General features: G+C 35.4%; 1 protein-coding gene across 2 annotated transcripts in view; it reads left to right on the top strand.

Moving 5' to 3' along the window:
* Positions 1-20,998, top strand: part of Stag1 (stromal antigen 1) — a 335,960-nt gene that overhangs the window by 161,459 nt on the left and 153,503 nt on the right. For both annotated transcript variants that reach the window (XM_005367800.3, XM_026789595.1), the window contains 3 exons: positions 3,260-3,464; positions 15,167-15,318; positions 20,653-20,726. In XM_005367800.3, the coding sequence (XP_005367857.1) occupies positions 3,260-3,464; positions 15,167-15,318; positions 20,653-20,726 (431 nt within the window). The remainder of the gene's footprint in view (positions 1-3,259; positions 3,465-15,166; positions 15,319-20,652; positions 20,727-20,998) is intronic.

Raw genomic sequence — 20,998 nt, 5'->3', positions numbered from 1 at the left:
TGTAATATTTTCCCCAGAATCATACAGTAATTTATGGTTTGTTTCTATGATTGGGGGAATGTTAATCTTAGTAATCCATTGCTATAACAAATCACATCCCCATAATTTCATTGCTATGTTTGCCACATATATATGGTTTTAAGATTCCTCTCTATCCTTCTGGACTTATACATTCCACCCATCTCATGCTTTGCTTTACTTGAGATAAAGTTCTTATCCCTAAAATCTGAACATTTATGTTCTGAAGAAGCCAATTTGGTTGCCAAGATTTTGTTGAAATTGTTGTTACATTCCCCCTCTATCTTCCAGACCTCCACTGACATCATTTATTTATATTTTTAGTTTTGGTCTTTGTTAATTTATAGAAGTTTTCCAAAATACTTGCTTTATGGTTTCTCCTGATTTTTTTTGTTCTCTTTTGTATAACTTATATTATTCAGAGCAGTATGGTTTTTTACAATAAGCCTTAGATTATTTCATTGCTCTGGAAAGGCGTTTCTGCATAGGGGCCTGCAAGAGTCCCCTCATGGATTTCCTGAAGGCAAAGGATTGCATTGAATATCTCTTGTTGACCTACATTCATTAGTCCATTGTCTGCTTTCCTTAGACCTTCTGCATAATACAGAAGGGAAGGCCATTCTGAACTGATTATTAGACAAATAATAATTATTTTTTTTCTAGGAACTCCCTGTTTACACCCCTTTTAAGGTGCCACATTTGAAATACTTGACATTTTGATCTTTCTTCAAACTTCTAGAAATCACCTCTTTTATCCAAGTATCATCATGGTTATAAGTTTCAGTATTAGCTGTATCTTAGATCTGTTCTTCCAAATGTGCTGATATTGCCTTTACTGGCCTTATTATCTTTTTGCATTGATTATTAGTGTTTTTAAATGTCAGAGGTTCAATTATTATTTGTCTAGCTTCTGAATTTGGCATCATTCTATTTACTGCTGAAGTCAATAAAGTGTGTAAAGGCTTCCTTCGACCCTGTGTAATTTTAGTAAATGATTCAATATCCTTCTTTTTTGTCTAATTTTGTCCCAAGCATTCAAAACTGCTTTACGGTATAAATTCAGAATGTGGTCATCACATATATATTGCCTTTGTATAGTGGCATGATTTCCTTGTCCAAGAATTTCATCATGGGGGATTTCCTTACCTCTAACTTTACTCTGTTCAATAATCTTAGCTCTTCTCTGAACCAGGCACTTCATGATTGTAATTGTGGAGCAGGCCGTAAAACTCCTTTAGTCAGTTCTATTCCATCCTTAGTAATAATTCTCTTACAAACTGTACATGAATTTAAAATTCTTTTCACAAACGATGAATACATGTCATATGTGAATATTGCTTTCTTGAAGCTGTTTAAATCTAACATTGTTAGCTGTAACAGATCCTCTTGCATTGGTCAATTCCTGTAAGTCTACTAAATATATTATGGTTAGTTGACTTAAAACCTTAGGCTGTTCCTCTCTATTCTTATAATGCAACACTGAAATTAGTTATCCTGTAGTAATAATAGCGGCGGGGCTGCGTCCCCAGCACCCCGCTGCCCGCAAGCTTATGCCTGAAATAACAACACACAAACTGTATTCATTTAAGCACTGCTTGGCCCATTAGCTCTAGCCCTTACTGGCTAATTCTGATATCCCGATCAACCCATTTCTAATAAACTGTAGCACTGGTCTTACCGGGAAGATTCTAGCCTACGTCCATCCTGGGTCAGAGCTTCATAGCGTGTGTCTGCCCGGGAGCGGGCAGCATGGCGTCTCTGCTCCAGACAGCAGAGCTGTCGAGTCTGAGCTCACTTCCTCTTCCTCCCAGCATTCTGTTCTGTTTACTCCACCCACCTATGTTCTAAGCTATGAGCCCAAGCAGTTTGTTTATTACTTAACCAATGAAATCAACAGATTGATATATGACACTCCCACATCAGTTCTCCCTTAAATTCTTCAGCCTTGATTTGAATATCTATGGAATCTGTTTTATTACATTTTTCTAAGGCCTGTGTCTTAACACTCAGATTAACCAGCTTTTTTAATGATAAAACAAAAATGATAAAACCAGTAGTATTTACAATTGACATTATATAAATCCCATTTAAATTAGATATCCCCCTCATTTAATCATTACATTTTCAAACTATCCAGAGTATTATCATAGATAAACATAAATCTAAATCCCTCCAAAGTAGTTGTGTTTCCCATTTGTTTTTCATGTGGGCATAAATCTTTTTACAACTAATTTCTCCCTTTAACAATTTCCAATTGTCTTAACCAAATCTGCCACCAGTGTTGATGAAGATGTATTGTTGCTTCACAGAACAGTAAAATCCTTACTGGATTTAAAGGCAGCTACCTAGTTTGACCACTGCCTGAGACAGGGGTTCAGGGAAAGCCTGCCAAAGAGAGAAAAAATAAAAATCTAGCCCGAAGGGCAGTGACTCCAGCCAGGTATAGCTCCAGCTTATGCCAGAGCTTTAAAGATACAAAGAGCGTTTTCATGAATTAACTCTCTAAACACTGAGCTCCAAATGTAGAATGAATAATAAAAACCCCAAGACAGATATTGGGATTCGACCTGATGATCAGAAAAGCGAATCAGCTAGCCAGAAAATGAATAAGATCCTGTCCCCACAAATCATGAAGACTCCACCCCCCCACCCTCCAGTGTGTTCTTGTTTCTTCCCCTTTATATTCCTCTCTGTATATGTTCCTTTATATTTCTCTTCCTCCATGTCTTAAAAACTCCTTGATTGAGGAACAGCCAACACTTGCAGACTCTCTTTTGACTTCCATAATTGCACTGTGGCACAAATGTGTTGGGTGTGTCTATCTGTTATTCTCTCAGTAAATGAATAAAAAATAAATATGAAAAGTGATATGTTAACAGATGTATCTTAATTACTTCATTTATATTCAGTAGTAAATATTCTTTTAAGCTATTATTTTTCAGTTTCTTTTCAAGTTATCTTTGTAACACTGTAAACACATAAATTGAAACTGATATTTTTATTAAGAAACTTAGAATAATGAAGTCAATACTGATTTTTAATATGGTAGTTTTGAGCTCTTTAAGATTTGTGCATGTTTAAAACAAAAACATTACCACTAATAATGTACCACTATTAATATTAAAAAGATATATTTCAGCCTACATGTATTGGGAAATAAAATATTCTTCTGTGCTTAGGAATAAAAATCTGATCTAACGATTATCTTGCAATACTAATTAGTTCTTTTTACATCTTCTAGGACAGTGGTGACTACCCCCTTACCATGCCTGGCCCTCAGTGGAAAAAATTCCGTTCCAATTTTTGTGAATTTATTGGAGTCCTGATTCGACAATGTCAGTATAGCATAATTTATGATGAGTATATGATGGACACCGTAATCTCCCTTTTGACTGGTTTATCAGATTCCCAGGTCAGAGCTTTTAGGCATACAAGTACTCTTGCTGGTAAGTAACTAAGGTTTTCTTTGCTTTTCATTAAGTTTGCTAAATTTTGTTTTATTGTAACTAAACTTTTCTTCGATCTCAAGTTAATTTATTGTTTGCTTAGAAATTATCTACATGGTTTTTATTTAATAGACTAAAATATGGTAGTTTTCCTACTTGGTATTTGATAGCCTTGAGAAAAAAAATTGAAAATAGGTATCCATTATCTAGAAATATCTGTTGATTTTCCTTTATCTGTGTTTTTCAGCTTTTTGATTTTAGTGACTGATTTACAAAGACCACTTGTATGGATTGTAGCTTGGTTATCATTGACCTAGCAGCTAATATCCACATATAAGCAAATACATACTATATTTGTCCCTTTGAGTCTGGGTTGCTTCACTCAGGGTGATTTTTTTTTTCCATTTACCTGTAAATTTTATATCTTATTACATTAATGTCTAATACTCCATTGTATAAATATACCATATCCTCTTTATTCATTCACCTGTTTTCAAGCATCTAAATTGTTTCCATTTTCTGTCTGTTATAAATAGAACAGCAATGAACATTGTTGAACATCCTTTGGTTATATGCCCAAACGTGATATAGCTGGATCCTTCTGAGGAATTGACACTCTGATTTTCATAGTAGCTTTACAAGTTGGTCGTCCCACAGTGGGTGGGTGTTTTCCTTCTTCTGCATCCTCACCAACATGAGCCATCACTTGATTTATTGATCTTAGCCATTCTGATAAGTGTGAAGTGAAGTCTCAACATAGTTTTGATTTGCATTTTCTTGTTGACTAGGGATGTTGAACCTTTCTTCAAGTGTTTCTCATCTATTTACATTTCCTCTATTGAGAATTCTCTATTTAGATCTGTACCCAGGTTTTTAATTAGGTTATCTTCTTTGTATCTAACTTTAGACTTCTTTATTTATTTTGGATATTTGTCCTCTATTGAATGTGTAGTTGGTAGCAATATTTTCCCATTCTGTAGGCTGCTGTTTTGTATAAATCACAGTATCCTTTGCCTTACAATAGTTTTTTAGTTTCATGCAGTCCCGTTTATTAATTGTTGATCTTCATCACTATACTAACAGTGTTTTGTTTAGAAAGTCTTTTCCTGTTTTAGTGAATTCAGAGCTATTCCCCACTTTTTCTTCTATTAGGTTTAGTGTATCTGGTTTTAAGTTGAGGTCTTGGGTCTATTTGGAGTTGAGTTTCACAAAGTGATAAGTATGTGGATCTGCTTCTGTTGCAGCGGTACGGTTTAACCAGTGCCATTTGTTAAAATATGTTGCTTTTTTCCCCAGTGTGTATTTCTGGCTTCTTTATCAAAAATCAGGCTTCCATAAGTGTATACATTTATGTCTGGGTTTTGTGCCAGTACTATGCTGTTTTTATTGCAACACCAATGGTGATTCCTTCAGCTGTTCTTTTATTTTTTTAGGATTGTTTTAGCTATTCTGTGTGTGTGTTTCCAGAAAAAGGTTTAAATTTTCAAGTCCTTTCAAGTTTTGTGAAGAACTTGGAATTTTGATGGGGATTGTATTGAATTTGTAGATTACTTTTGGTAGGGTGGCTGATTTTAACATATTAACCTACAGGGCCATCAGCACGGGAGATATTTCCATCTTCTGATACCTTCTTCAATTTTTTTTCAAAGTCTTTCTCTTGTGTTTTTAGAATTAACCACAAGATATATTATTTGAGACCCTCTCTCAGTCCATCTGTCTTTTGTATACAGGAGGACTACTGGTTTTTGTGAATTAATTTTTTATATCTAGCTACTTTGATGAAAGTGTTTGTCAACTGTAGGAGTTCTCTGGCAGAATCCTTAGTGTCATTTATGTATACTGTCATGTCATCTGCAAATAAAGAGACTTTGACTACTTTTCAATTTGTATCCCTTTGAATTCCATTCATTCAGTTTTTTAGTGCTCTAGCTAAGACTTTTTAAGTACTTTATTTTCAAGTACTGATTTTATGGCATAATTTGAGTTATTTTTCAATTTAAGTTTAATTGGTTATGGGTTTACTACTTACTGCCTTTATTATGTTGACCTATGTCCCTAGTGTCCTTAATCCATGTCTAGGGCATTTATCATGAAAGGGTGTTTTCCTTTCTGTTTGTTTATATGGGTGATTTTATTTATTGATTTGCATATATTGAACCTTCCCTGCATTTCCGGAATCACACCTACTTAATCATGCTAGATTGTGTTTTGAATTTGGTTTGCAAGTATTTTATTGAGAATTTTTGCATGTATGTTCATATGAGAAAATGGTTTGTCATTCTCTTTCTTTGTTGGAGCATTATATGGTTTGAATATCAGGGTACCTCTAGCTTCACAAAACAAATTGATCAATGTTCCTTCTATTTATATTTTGTAGAATTATTTGAGGAGATTAGCTTTTGCTCTTTTTTGAAAATCTGATACATTTATGCTCTAAAACCATCTAGACCTGGGCTTTTTAGGTTGAGAGACTTCTCATTACTGCTTCTCTTTCACTAGGATTTATGGGTCTGTTTAAATTGCATATCAGAATTTCATTTTAACTTTTGTAAGTGGTATTTATCAAGAAGATTATACATTTCTTTTAGAGTTTCCAATTTGGTGAAGCATACATAAGTTTTTAAAGTATACCCTAATGATTCTCTGAATTGCCTCAGTCTCCACTGGTATATCCCCTTTTTCCTCTCTACTTTTGTTAATTTGGTTATTCTCTCCCTGCCTCTCCGCTAATTTAGTTGGGGGTTTGTCAGTCGTGATTTTTCTCAAGGAACCAAACTCTTTGTTTCACTGATTTCTTGTTTGTTTGCTTCTATCTTACTGATTTCTGTCTTGAGTTCGATTATTTCTTGTCATCTCTTCCTTTTGTGTGATTTTTCTCCTTTTAATTATAGAGCTTTCAGGAATACTGTTAAGTTATGTACCTATATTTTGCCTCTTAGGGCTACCTTAATTGTGACCATTAGTTTTGGTATGGTGTGTATTTATTATTATTCAATTCTAAAAAGTCTTTAATTCTGTTCTGATCCATTTCCCTTCCATTTTGAGTTATTCCTTTTCCATGATTTTATAAGCTTTTTTCCCCCTGTTGTCACTATCTATATTTAATCCATGGTGGACAGACAAGATGCAAGGTGCTGTTTGAATTTTCTTATATCTGTTGAGACTAGCTTTGTGTCCTTGTATGTGGTCCATTTTGGAGAAAATGCCATGTGTGCTGGGGGAAAGGTGCATTGTTTTGTGTTCAGGTGAAAAGTTCTATAAAAACCTGTTACATCCATTTGGTTTATAGCATTATTCAGCTCCAACATTTCTTTGTTTAGTTTTTGTGTGGATGACCTGTCTGTTGGTAAGAATGGATTAGAATCAGTATGTGTTTTAAGTTAAAACAGTGTTTCCTTTATGAACCTGAGAGCCCCTGTTTTTAGTATATATATTAAAAATTTCAATGTAGGATTGCTTATCTTTTGTATTATCACAGAATGTCTTATTTTCACTATGTATTGTGATCTAAAGTTTTGCTGAGTATAGTATTCTGTGCTGGCTAACATCTGTGCTGTGGTACATTTTCTAGAATGTATGCCTACACCATTCTGGCTTTTAGAGTCTCCATTGAGAAGCCAGGTATTTTTCTAATAGATTTTTTTTCGTATGCTTTTCTTTTTCACTTATAGCTTTTAGTATTCTTTCTTTATTGATTTTTTTCTGTTCTATATTTGGTGTTCTGTATGATTCTTATAACTTGATAAGCATCTCCTTCTTTAGGTTAGAGAAAATTTCTTCATAATATTCTTGAAAATATTTTCTGTGCCTTCATCCTGAGTTTCTTCTCTTCTATTCCTGTAATTCTTGGATTTGGTCTTTTCATAATGTCCTAGATTTCATAAATGTTTTGTGCCTCGATTTTTTTTTAAGATTTAACATTTTATTTGATCAAGTTTCATTTTCTCTAGCATGTCTTCAATGTCTGTGATTATCTCTTTCATATTTTGTATCCCACGAGATATGCTTAGTGATCTTGGAATGGGTCCAGAATGAGGTCAAACAACAATTGGGGATGAAACTGCATTGAATTTGAAGGGGAGGGAAAGGTGAAAATCTACAGACAGCCTGCTTGCTTCCCTGGGAATGCCTGCTGGGGGTAGAGGGCCTGTGATAAAGCTATGAATAAGCACAAGTGTTGTAGGAGGCTCCTTGTTTGTTCCTGGCCGCTTAGCCCCAAAATAATCAATCAGAAACTATATTATTTGTAATAGTTTGGCCAATAGCTTAAGTATATTGCTAGCTAGGTCTTACATCTCGAATTAACCCATCTCCATTATTTTATATTTTACCACGACAGTTGTGGCCTACCGGCAAGGGTCCAGATAACAGCTTGCATCTGTCTCCAGAGGCTGTACCATGGCTTCTCTCTACTCTTTCTTCCAGTATTCAGTTATTTTTTCTCCACCTACCTCAGTTCTTCCCTTCTGTAGACTCAAAGCAGTTTCTTTATGCATTAACCAATAAAAGTAACACATATAAAGAAGAACTTCCCACACCAGGCAAGGAAGTTCGTTAGTTATGATCCCTGTGATCCACTGGAGATGGGGCAGAATGGGTAAGGGAAGCTGCATCACATAGTCTGCTACAAAACTGTGGGATTGTATTTGTAGGAGAGGAATTATGTGAAGATCTATGGTTAGCAAGCCTGCTTCCTGGCCAGAATTGCCTCCTAGTAGTTATATTTGAATAATGGAAAGGTATTAGGTATTGAAAGATAGTATATATTGAATATTGTATTTTATTCCAAGTTCTAAATGGTAGAATCTCTATTCAGTGACTCCACAATAATACATCTCTAATTACCATTGACTACACTAAATACTCACTTCTTCCAAAGCTTAGTTGTATAAAATTTCAGATACATGGCCACCTCCTTTAAACAAAGTACTTTCTGAAAACTTATTTCTAGTTGGATAGTAATTATCCATCTTAATGGTACATATGAAAGGCACCGAATAAAAGAATAATCATTTTATTCACTTTACAAGATAGATTGTAGGTATGATGAACAGAGGCATTTAATCTCTCTCTTCAAGGACTATGTTCATGGCCAATTGCATGTCAGTTATGGCCAGATATGATTATTGACTTTGGAATAAAATTATCTCTGGCCATACTTAAATCTTAGCTGAGACGAAAGACAGTCAGGTGATGGGGGAGAGTCTTCTGTTTTGTGTTGATTTCATTGGTTAAATAAAGAGACTGTCTTGGCCCTTTAATAGGACAGAAAAATAGGTAGGCGGAGTAGACAGAACAGAATGCTGGGAGAAAGAAGCTGAGTCAGTCAGTCGCCATGATTCTCCCACTCCAGACAGACGCAGATCTTCCCTGGTAAGCCAGCTCGTGGTGCTACACAGAATATTAGAAATGGGTTAGATCAATATGTAAGAGCTAGCCAGTAAGAGGTTAAAACTAATGGGCCAAGCAGCGTTTAAAAGAATACAGTTTCTGTGTAATTATTTCGGGGCATAAGCTAGCTGGCAGCCAGGAGCCGGTTGGCAGGAATGCGGCCCGCAGCTCCTTCAACAGTCAGGTTAGTTATTTTAGGGTAAGATATGAGTTTCATAGCATCACAAGTTTCCTGAGTATTTTTATCAATACAACTTTTACAGCGTTTTCCAAATACAAAAGTTTTTATTAATTAAATTGTCAGTCTTTTATGTCTTATGTCTTACATTTTAATGTATATTGTTACTACATTTGTTTGAAAGTTTTCAATACTTCACAGTTTTTCAGGGCTAAAAGTTCCACACTACATGTTTTTTGTTTTTTTGTTTGAGACGGGGTTTTTCTGTGTAACACCTGCCTCTCCTGGAACTCATTGTGTAAATCAGGTTGACTTTGAATTCACAGAGATCCACCTGCCTCTGCTTCTGCCTCCCAAGTCCTGGAATTATGTGTGCCACCGGCACCTAGCAAAATAAGCATTCCTTTTGGAATGCTTTTTGTTTTGTTGAAACAGACTTAGCAGTTATGCATTATATTCCTCTCTGTTATTTTTATTTAACCATACAGCCATGTTAGATACATTTTAGTAAAGAAGATTCATATTTCATAATAGTTTCTATTTACTTTTAACCTTAAGACATAAGTACTTTTGTTTGTATTTTAAGTAGCTATCTCAGTTGGACATATGGGAACATAGTTTGGATCTTCTACCTTCTGTTGAATTGAAATGCGATTGTTGAATGTTTCTGGCTTCCTCAGAGGAAAATAGCTTTTCTTATTCTAGCTGTAGTTACCTTGCTTTTTTTTTTTTTTTTTTTTTTTTTTTTTGGTTTTTTGAGACAGGGTTTCTCTGTAGCTTTGGAGCCTGTCCTGGAACTCCCCTTTGTAGACCAGGCTGGCCTCGAACTCACAGAGATCCGCCTGCCTCTGCCTCCCGAGTGCTGGGATTACAGGCGTGCGCCACCAACGCCAGGCCTACCTTGCTTTTTCTAACCCTTGATTTGTTGTGACTGTTCTCTATTCATCATCCTGCTGTGTCTATGTACTAATATTTTTGTGATTTAGGATCATATTTATTTTGTAGATTCATTGAAGATGAGAATCATTTCTCCTTGGTGTTTGGTTCGAATTTTACAACATAACAGGGATTACTGAAATCTTTTCCATTTGTAATCTGCAAGTTTTCCATAAGCCTTTATTTCCATATAATATTTATATAACTAACAGTTTTATGAACTTCCTTCTCATAAATATTCAAATTTCACATTGTCCCATTTTCAAACATAGTTTTCTCAGACATCAGCTGTGTACCTATAGTCATTCCTGTAGCTGCCTAATCATGTTGCTTGATGCTTGTGGGACTAGTATTCTTTAGGTCTCCACAACATTCTTTGCCCTTTGAAGTCCTAGTCAGGTCAGACCTGGGGGAAATATCTTGAGTAGGAAAGTAAAAGAAAACACTACATATTTCTAATGTATAGTGCTTGGAGTAAACATTCCCATTTACTAAGGGAGAAATAGGGAAATAGTGAAGAGGAATCAGACCAAAGAAAAACTGAAACTAAAGGCATACATTGTGTTCTAAAGCTCCATATCCAGGTTCCAGAGTATTCTTTAGAAGAATACATGTTGTAAAGGTCTTGGACAAAGTTGTAAGTTGTAGTTTACTGGCCACTCTTGCGGGCTGGTTTTGTACATTGCCTGGAGCTTCTCTTGGCAAGTGTTTGTTTTAGCTTCTGGATTCTCCAGTAAAGCTTCTGCTTCACTGTAAACAAACATCTTCATGCTTCTCTCTATCAGGGCAGCTTGCAGAGACTTGGGCCTTGCAAGGTTGTTACTTGACTTGACAGGCTTTTCTTTGAAATTTCAGTGGAACTCATTATGATCTCATAATTGTGGTGTTTCACATGCCTACAAAACCAACTTTACCTGGACAGGGTCTGTTGCCATTTCCTTGGCTTACCTGAACCATGGGTTTATCAGCTACCCAGTACCTTTTCAACTAAACAAAGGACATTGACTCCCTGGGAGACTCCCTGTTCTAGGGGCTGGAAACCACAGAGTTTCTTTCCCAAATGACTTCTTTCCTGGAGTATTTTTTTTTTTTTTGATTTTCGAGACAGGGTTTCTCCGTAGCTTTTTGGTTCCTGTCCTGGAACTAGCTCTTGTGGACCAGGCTGGCCTTGAACTCACAGAGATCCACCTGCCTCTGCCTCCCGAGTGCTGGGATTAAAGGCGTGCGCCACCATCGCCCAGCGTCCTGGAGTATTTTTGAACCAACTTTTATTTTTTTCTCTGAGCCCTAATGCTCTTTCTGATTATTGGGATACTGTGAGGTACTCTTTTGTCCTGGTTCTTGGCACTTAGTCTCTTGTTGCCACTGGTAACTTCACCATCTTTGGCAAGTCCTTTTCTTGCTGTTCTTTTCTGGCCAAATTGCAGGATTTTCCAGTATTTTCTTCTGTGCTTATTTTTGAGCTCTTGTTTTCACGATACATTTTCCTAAAGTCACCCAGTAGTACTTTTACATCTGCCAGAATGCTGAAGTGTCTTAAATTTTCTCAGCCACATACCCTACCCCATTATCTTTTAAGTTTCGCCTGTCTTATAGTCTTGAGTCATAAACAAAAATGCAGCAAAATTCTTCCATGACCAAACTATAATGGTCTGTAATTCAGTTCTCAATAGATTCAGCATCTTCATCTAAATCATTATCAACATAGTGTTCATATTTTTTGTTGTTGTTTTGGTTTTCAAGACAGGGTTGTTCTGTTGCTTTGGAGCCTATTCAGGAACTAGCTCTGTAGACCAGACTGGACTTGAACTCACAAGAGATTTCTGCCTCAGCAGCCTGAGTGCTGGGATTAAAGGTGTGCACCACCCACCACCCGGCCAGTGGTCGTGGTTTTAATAACATTCTGTTTGCTCTGAACCTGTGCCAGAATTGCCTGTTCTGCCTATTTATATATAATATTTTGGCTTTCTCTAACCTGTTCTGTGATAATTTTACAAACCAGTTCCTAAAGCTTCTCACATAAACAGGTATACAGAATAAGCAGAGTTCTGGTGATCTTGACATCAATTCTATATGTTAGTCAGCTTTCCAGTACTATAGAAAACTACCCAAGTTAATCCAATTGTAAAGGTAAGGACTTATTTGGAATTGTAGTTTTACAGGCTGCAGTTCATGGTAAATTGGTTCTGTTGGTTTGAGCGATTGGTAACACATAATGAGAAGCATGTGGTACTAACTAAAAGCATAGACCCCAAAGCCAGGAGACAAAGGAGACAAGACCTCACAATTCCTTTAAGGTACACTGCCCATGACCATTAGGCCACTCGTTGAAGATTTGGCGATCTACAGAGAGCATCAGCACATGTACCTTTGCCAGTGACATTCAAAATCTCAACCATAGCATGTGTTTTCTGTCTTTTCTCTCTAAACTATAAAAAAATCATTGGTACAAGTATTTGACTTTTTCTATTTTTGATTGTTTGTATCTAGGACATAGAACATTGCTCACTGTAGTATCCATAGATAAACAGGGAGCACCACACTGATATCTCTGGTATTGTCTAATAAAAACATGTTTTCAGTTATCAGTATGTCACTTCATAGTAATTTTACAAAATGTGTAAAATGAATTTTAAGAAAATGAAATGTATTATTAATGTCATTTTATTATGACATTCAACAGATATGAATTGAAATACCTATGAAGTTGATATTAATTTCAAAGTACTTTCTACTTTTTAATAATATGCTTAGTCTTAAAAGGAAAAGAAATCATTAACTTTTTCTTAAAATAAGACTTTTATTGTCAGAACTGTTTTCATATGGCATTCTGAATATTACTGTGGAGGAACATGTTCATTATTCTGTTAACAGCACTGAATTTAAAAGATGAAGGAACCTATTTGACTTAAGGGCGTACTTGAAAGCCTACATTTTTAAAGCTGAATTCCATTAGTAACACTATGAAAATGAAAATAATTATGTTCAGGATCAGTCATTTCAGTGTGCTCAGTAAAAAGCATAAGACCCATGTTGTACTTGTCATGTAAAATTGAAAGTTGATCAACAGTTGATCAATTAAATTGACTATTAATTATATGTTTGATAAATACTTTAAAAACAAGCACTGCTATATATATCTCTAGTAATGCCTTGAGAGAATGCATTAACCATTTTGTAGTTTTTGTTTTAATTTATTGATTATTGTTTATCTGGGGTAGAGAAGTCTATTGCGTATTGACAGACTCTGGAATCTAAGATCATGAGGAGATACAGCTGAACGCAAACATCATTAAATTTGGGGGAAGCTGTAGCTTATCTTCTACTTGTGAATTCCATCATTTTTTGGTTTTTCAAGGGAGAGTTTCTCTATAGTTGTAAAGCCTGTCCTGGAGGTAGCTCTTGAAGACCAGGCTGGCCTCAAACTCACAGAGAATTGCTCTCTGCCTCTGTCTCCCGAGTGCTGGGATTAAAGGCATGCATCACCACCGCCAGGCTCCAAAATTAACTTTAATGACTCTCAATTCCCTCACTTTCAAGTCATTGCTTTTAAAAATGTAGATGTTTGCCTGTGTGTGCAAAGAAGCTGATAAACTGATGTCTTTCTACATTTGACAGCTTGCTCTAGATACCTATTGCCCTTTAGCTTTTCTTTCCTTTACACATTATTTTTAAAACACTTTACCTGCTACAGTATAGTTAAATATTTCGTGATTTGCAAACAACTGTTAATTCACCAACTTGTAGTTTGAAACATAATATAGTCAAAATAGTTTATCTTAGAAATATTAAATGAATTTATAAATGGTCATTAGCTTAAAATTGTTTGCAGTATTTCTGTTTTATATTTTTGTTGAGGGCTATAACAGTCATTGTTAACTTGTTGCTGGCATAAATGTAGAAAGAATTTTTTCCTTTAATACTGAGTGCGTAGGTAGGTAAATATCCACTGTGTATACGTGCATATATATATATATATATATATATATATATATATATATACACATACATATATGTATATATATCTTTCAAGGTAAATTGTTAAATTATTTAAAATTGTTGTAATAGGAGCAGTGGGGCTGTGTCCCGCCACCCAGCTGCCCACTCGGCTAGCTTTATACCCAAAATAATTACATGGAAACTGTATTCTTTTAAGCACTGCTTGGCCCATTAGTTCCAGCCTCTTATTGGCTAGCTCTTACATATTAATCTAACCCATTTCTAATAATCTGTGTTGCCCCACGAGCTGGCTTACCAGGGAAAATCTTAACCTGTGTCTGTCTGGAGTGGGAGAATCATGGCGACTCACTGATTCAGCTTCTTTCTCCCAGCATTCTGTTCTGTTTTCTCCGCCTACCTAAATTCTACCCTCTCAGAGGCCAAGCAGTTTCTTTATTACTTAACCAATGAAACAGCAGATAGAATGATGACCCACCTCCATCATAAAATCATTCTAATTTTTAGTTTTATGATATGCTAGAACTGAAGTGTGCTTTTTCTGGGTTTGGATAGTGTGCGACTCTTAAGTGAGCAGTGGAGCGAGAAGCATTTCTCTTTGTGTAAAGTTCATATGGTAGTTCTATAATTTAGGGACTTTTGAGTCACCTTAGTAAAAATATAAAGAAGCATTTGTAACACAGATGTAGTAGTAGGAAGGTGGATTATTACACCGAATAAATTTTTTGATGTAGGCAAGGCATTGGTGTTACTTCTGTCCAGATAGTCTGGATAAGACTTTTAATTTTACTCTTTATTTTATTATTTTATGTGTATAAATATTTGCCAGTATATATGTCAGTGCACTGTACTTGTCCCCGGTGTTCACACCCCAAGGAGGACTTCAGTTCGCATGGAACTGTAGTTATAGACAACTGTGAGCTACCATGTGGATACTAGCAATCAAACCTGGGTCCTCTAGAAGTGCAGCCACTGAGCTATCTCTCCAGCTTCTCGGATAAGACTCTAAAGTGGACAATTTTAACTAATCATTTTTTCTTTAGTTTTTGTTTGTTTGTTTGTATTTTGCTAAGGTGGAGTGAATTGTTTTGTAAGTAAGATGAGTTTTTGTCCATTACCATTTTGTAATTATGCCTGGGTAATAGTACTGCTTTTTCTTTCTTTCGTTGCTTTAACTTTTGATCTTACACCTAAAATATTGTTTCATAGTTGAATATTGTAAGTATCCTTGATTTTACAGCCATGAAGCTGATGACTGCTCTGGTGAATGTTGCCTTAAACCTCAGTATTCATCAGGATAATACACAGAGGCAGTATGAAGCTGAAAGAAATAAAATGATTGGGAAGAGAGCCAATGAAAGGCTGGAGTTACTACTTCAGAAACGTAAAGAGGTAAATTTTATAGTAACTTGATCTTTTATGGTTTGTAAATGTTAAGCAAATATAATAGTGCTTTCTGTTCTTTGTAAAGAGTATTTTACAGTTGACTATGGTGGCTTAAGTCTTTAGTCCTAAAACATGGGAAGGAAAGGCAGGAGGGTCAGTTCAAGACCAACCTTGGCTGCATAGCAAGTTTGAGACTGACCTATGATACGTGAGACCTGTGGTGTGTGGATGGGAGGGTGGAAAATAAGTACCTTTTATTTTTAACATTTAACTTCCGTTGAATTATTTAATCTTAAAGTTATAAAAATAAAACTGAAATATTCATCAGTCACTAAGGAAACCATATGCAAGTTTATTGTAGTAAGATTATCAGAGTGTTTGGAAAGTCAATTATCATGTTGTAGACTTAGAAAGTACACTAAATAATAAATCCCACTTGGGAGACAGCAAGTGTATATTTATAGAAAAAAGCTTCAGTCTGTGTTTTAGTTGATATATAAAGGATCCCTCTAAGTAAGATTGGTGTCTCTCCAGTCTTTCTGCTTTTCCGTACAAGGGAGTCCAATACAGGCGTTTCTTTAATTAGCAATTATTGTCTCTGAGTCCTTCTAGCCCATACTTTAGCTTTGAGAATTTAATTTTTGTAGAGATGTTAAAATGTTTTTAAGTTAGATATTTTATTTTATTTTTAGATATATTTATTTTTATTTTATGAGTATGAGTGCTCCCTGCATATATGTCTATACATCACATACATAAAATGCTAACATAAACTCAGGGAATAAATTTTGGGTCCTCTGGAATAACATCCGGTTCTCTTAAAGACTAAGCTAAGCCATCTCTTTAGCCCAGTTGTCTTTTTTTGGGGGGGGGGGAGGAACCCCCCAAATATGTTTGTTTGACATATTGGAAGTTAAATCTGTTGTTTGTGTTATCGGTCTTTTAATAAAAAAAAGTTACATTTCCATAGGGCAATTGCTTGTGTCCAAGCATAATGATTTAACAAACAGTGAAAAGCAAAAATTTATAATGAAATTATTGCCTGTACCAAAACATAAACTCTTTTCATTCATGACCATTTTCACTTTGTAACCTTTTACATTGTGGCAGTATATAGGTACATAAAATAAATATACAGTTTAAACACCCTGTATTGATTAATAAGCCATAAAGAAATTTGTTTAAAATTAATTATTTTGTTTACATTTTAATTTATCGTATATTAACAAAACAGATTTATACTAAGGAAATATGTATACTTATTTATTTTTACATGTGCTAAGTCTAGGAATGTGGCAATGACTGAGTTAGAATGGTTCTTGTTGCAAAACTATAAGGGTCTAAGTTCAGAATCCCAGCACCCATATAAAAAAGCTGGACTTATCACTCTACTGTAATCCTAGCACTAAGGACCTACAGACAGGATGATTCCTGTAGCGTGTTGCTCATCTAGTCTAGCTAAATGTGTGACTCTGGATTAAATAAGAGACCCTGTCTGAAAAATACATTTATTTATTTATTTAACTTATTTATTTATTTTGGTTTTTCGAGACAGGGTTTCTCTGTGGCTTTGGAGTCTGTCCTGGAACTAGCTCTGTAGACCAGGCTGGTCTCGAACTCACAGAGATCCGCCTGCCTCTGCCTCCCGAGTGCTGGGATTAAAGGCGTGCGCCACCATCGCCCGGCATATATTTATATATACTAATGTCATGATTGAAGAATACACCATAACAAGGCTTCCACATATATGTACACAAATGATCACATTTACCCACTTATTTCACACACACTCATGCATAAGCATGTACAAATACAAAAAGAATTAAATCTGGGCTAAATGCTCAAAACTACAGAATATAGAGCATCTTCAGAGTCTTTTAGAGTCGGTCACTATTTTGATTTTATGATTGTCAGTACTAAAATGCAGCTATACACAAGTACATAGTACAAATCAGCAGACATAATGTTTTGGACTATTTCAGAAAATGAGATATTCTGTCTTCATCTCAAGCCAAGATTCATGAAACCAGTGTTTGTTTGTTTGTTTGTTTGTTTGTTTGTTTGTTTTCAATATGGTTTTCCACTATGTAGCTCTGGCTGTCCTGAAACTCACCATGTAGTTTATCCATGTAGGCTATCCTTGAATTCTTAGAGATCTGCCTGCCTCCATCTCCCAAGTGCTGTGATTAAAGGTGTGTGCCATTTTGCATAACTTCTTGAGACATTTTTTAAGAGGCCCAAATCTAAAGCTCAAAAGTCGATTTTTAAATTAAATATTCTAGGGCTGGAGAGATGGCTCAGTGGTTAAGAGCATTGCCTGCTCTTCCAAAGGTCCTGAGTTCAATTCCCGGCAACCACATGGTGGCTCACAACCATCTGTAATGGGGTCTGGTGTCCTCTTCTGGCCTGCAGGCATACACACAGACCGAATATTGTATGCATAATAAATAAATATAAAAAAAATAAATTAAATATTCTAATTTATAATATTTTTAAGATATTTAAGATACAATATCTTTAGAGATACACTCATTTCATACATGCTAATGACACTAGAGGACTATTTTTAAAGTATTTTACTTAATCATGCCATTAGGTGTTTATAAGAAACATCAGTCATTATATGTACCATAAAAACACTGTTACCGTATTTGAGGCAGGATTCTTTGGCATTCTATGGCATGATGGCATGTGTCTTGAAAAATGAGATGGTTTATTTTAATAAGAAAGTTTTCAAACTTCTTACCCACAGTGACCCACTTTATCTGATATGTTTCACCTTCTAACAATCAGAATTTGAATTTGTCAATGGGTTAAACTATTGCTTAAGTTAGAACCCTCACAATCTAACACAGTACCCTACTATACATCTCCTTTACTAAGATCTAAAGTGGTGTCAGTTCAATCAAGTTGACAACCTAGATTAAATATTATAGGATGCTATCAGTCCAGTACAACATGCTGTTGCTGTCATGTTTTCTGAAGATATTGAGGGAAGGATTGACTAGTCTTCTCCTAGCCTCTGACTTTTTTGTTTATGACAGCATAACTCCAGTCTATACATGATGGTCTTCTAGGTTATGTATCTGTCTCCAGATTTATTGTTTTCATAATGAGATGCATTATATGGAATTCAGGAACCACTCTACTATAATAAATCCCCATATTTAAAGAAAATCATGTTGGGGCTGGATATATGCTTTGCAGTTTAAAAATGCTTTCTGTTCTTGCAAAGAACCAGATCTAGGTCTTGCACCTACATAGTGGCTCACAGTCATCTGTAACTTCAGCTTCAGGCAAATCCAATATCTGTTCTTACCTCTTAGGGCTTCTGCACATAGGTGGTTCATATGTGTGTAACACACATATGATATATTTTAAAGGGAATTTTAGTTGCTATGACCATTTTTCCTGATTAGTACTAAGTCTAATCTGAAAGCACTGAAGGTTAAGACTACCACTTAAAACATTTTTATTCTTAACACATATCATACTTGAAATATTCTAGAAGTAAAATAGAAGCTGTGCTTTGTAATGTTGCTTGGAAAGTATAGCCCCAGTGAATTAGTTTTTATGTTTTAAATGAATCATAAGTATATTTTCAAACTTGTTTCAAGTATAATAATTTGAATGATTTTTTCTTTTTTTTTCTTTTTTTGAGACTGATTTTTTTTATATATTTTTATATAGATAATCTTGTGTGGTGTTCTGAAAGATTTTAGACACTACAGTAGTTTGGAAGCAGTGAGCATTTCATAAAAGCTGTTACTTGAATATTGACCCTTTCCCAGAATGGCAATGTAAAGCATCATATGTCCTGTATTGTTGGACAGTAGCAGCTCACAATCACAAAGTCTTGATAACATGTACAATATACTATGTTCTCAGCAGTTTTTGGATTTTATGTTGTCTATTTTTGCATTCTATCATATCTGTTAAACTATCTTATTTTGTATTGATGTGAAACATTCAGTTTTATAAAACAGGCTTAATTTCAGGTGATTGCATTTATAGGCTAAAGCTACGATAGCAAGCACATTTAAAGTAGACTTGGTTAACTTATTACATTCCATGTTCCATGAATGAATTATAAAGGTTTAAAACTTGAATGTTTCTATTTATAATTGTCTTATCAGAACATACCTCATCTCATGTGTTAAGGAACATTAGTACTTCTTAGCTCTTTCCTATAAATCCTTTAAACAGCATACAGCCAAGAGGTATTCTGAAAGTTACTGTTACATATAACCAAAGCATGCACATTATGTATATACATAATAAAACAATTATGTCACTCAGTCATTTGGCATGAAATTCCAGGAAAAAAATAAGGGAATAAATATCATAATGGATGTCATTCCAGAGTATTTATGTTGCTTTTGAAGTAAATTAATTTAAACCTTAACTCTGACCACTAATGTTTTCTAAAATACGTACCTTTGTGATAGTATTGGGTTTTGTTGCTGGATTACAGCATTATTGGCTATAATTTATATTTTCTATTGTTCCTCATATTTCGGGAAGTTGAGTTATAGGCCACGTAGATAAGAGTAATATGATGCTTTTTGAAAGAGGAATAGCCATGTAAACCAGGGAATCAGGGTGACCTCTTTTTTTTGTTGTTGTTTTGGTTTTGGTTTTGCTTTGCGAGACAGGGTTTCTCTGTAGCTTTGGAGCCTGTCCTGGAACTAGCTCTTGTAGACCAGGCTGGCTTGGAACTCACAAAGATCCACCTGCCTCTGCCTCCTGAGTGCTGGGATTAAAGGCGTGCGCCACCACCGCCGGCTATCAGGGTGACCTCTTAAGTAAGGACGGCAGAACTAAGCCAGAATCCTTGTTTGAAGAAATGTGTAGACTTGTAGAATGATTCCAAAAATAGATTGTTCCGTTGAAATACAAAGTTGACCGAAGTCCACCACTTCTTCCGTGTTCTTTTCTAGAACATCTGTATGGAGGGAGGAGAGGTTCCAAAGCGAATGTGACAAAACTATAGAAGATCTACTGATAACTTTAGAAATCAGTGGTCCAGTCAGGAAAAGGTTAATAACTACCTGGTCAGTGGTAGCAGGAGTCGTTAATCCCAGCACTAGGATTAGAGACAGAGGCAGGCAGATCTCTGTACATTTGAGGTCAGTCTGCTCTATGAAGCAAGTTCCAGGAGAGCCTTGGCTGTAAAGGGAAACCTTGTTCTGGGGGTAGAGGTGGAGGGAAGATAACAAAGGTTGGTAAGTACTCAGAATGAGGATAAATAGTAGTTTAAAATAATAGGAACTTTTCACATTCCAAATAAAATGACCAGTATTTCAATTTTCTTTTTTATTCTTTTTGTTTCTATTTCAGCTTCAAGAAAACCAAGATGAAATTGAAAATATGATGAACTCTATTTTTAAGGGTATATTTGTTCATAGATACCGGTAAGGTCTTTTAATCATTTAGAATTTTTTTAACCTAAATACTTGTTTATTTATAGCATAGCTCTAAAACTCTCATTACTTTTACTTTGTTTTCTTTCATGGAAAATAGCTTTGTCTACTGTAGTAATAGGAGCGGCGGGCTGCGTCCCGGCACCCGGCCGCCCACATGGCTAGCTCTAATTACACGGACACTGTGTTCATTTAATCACCGCTTGGCCCTTTAGCTCTAGCCCTTACTGGCTAATTCTGATATCCCGATCAACCCATCTCTA

The sequence above is a fragment of the Microtus ochrogaster genome, unplaced genomic scaffold, assembly GCF_000317375.1.
Source record: "Microtus ochrogaster isolate Prairie Vole_2 unplaced genomic scaffold, MicOch1.0 UNK24, whole genome shotgun sequence".
Classification (NCBI taxonomy): Eukaryota; Metazoa; Chordata; class Mammalia; order Rodentia; family Cricetidae; genus Microtus; species Microtus ochrogaster.
Note: the sequence above shows the minus strand (reverse complement) of the source record. Positions and strands in the feature narration are given on the sequence as shown.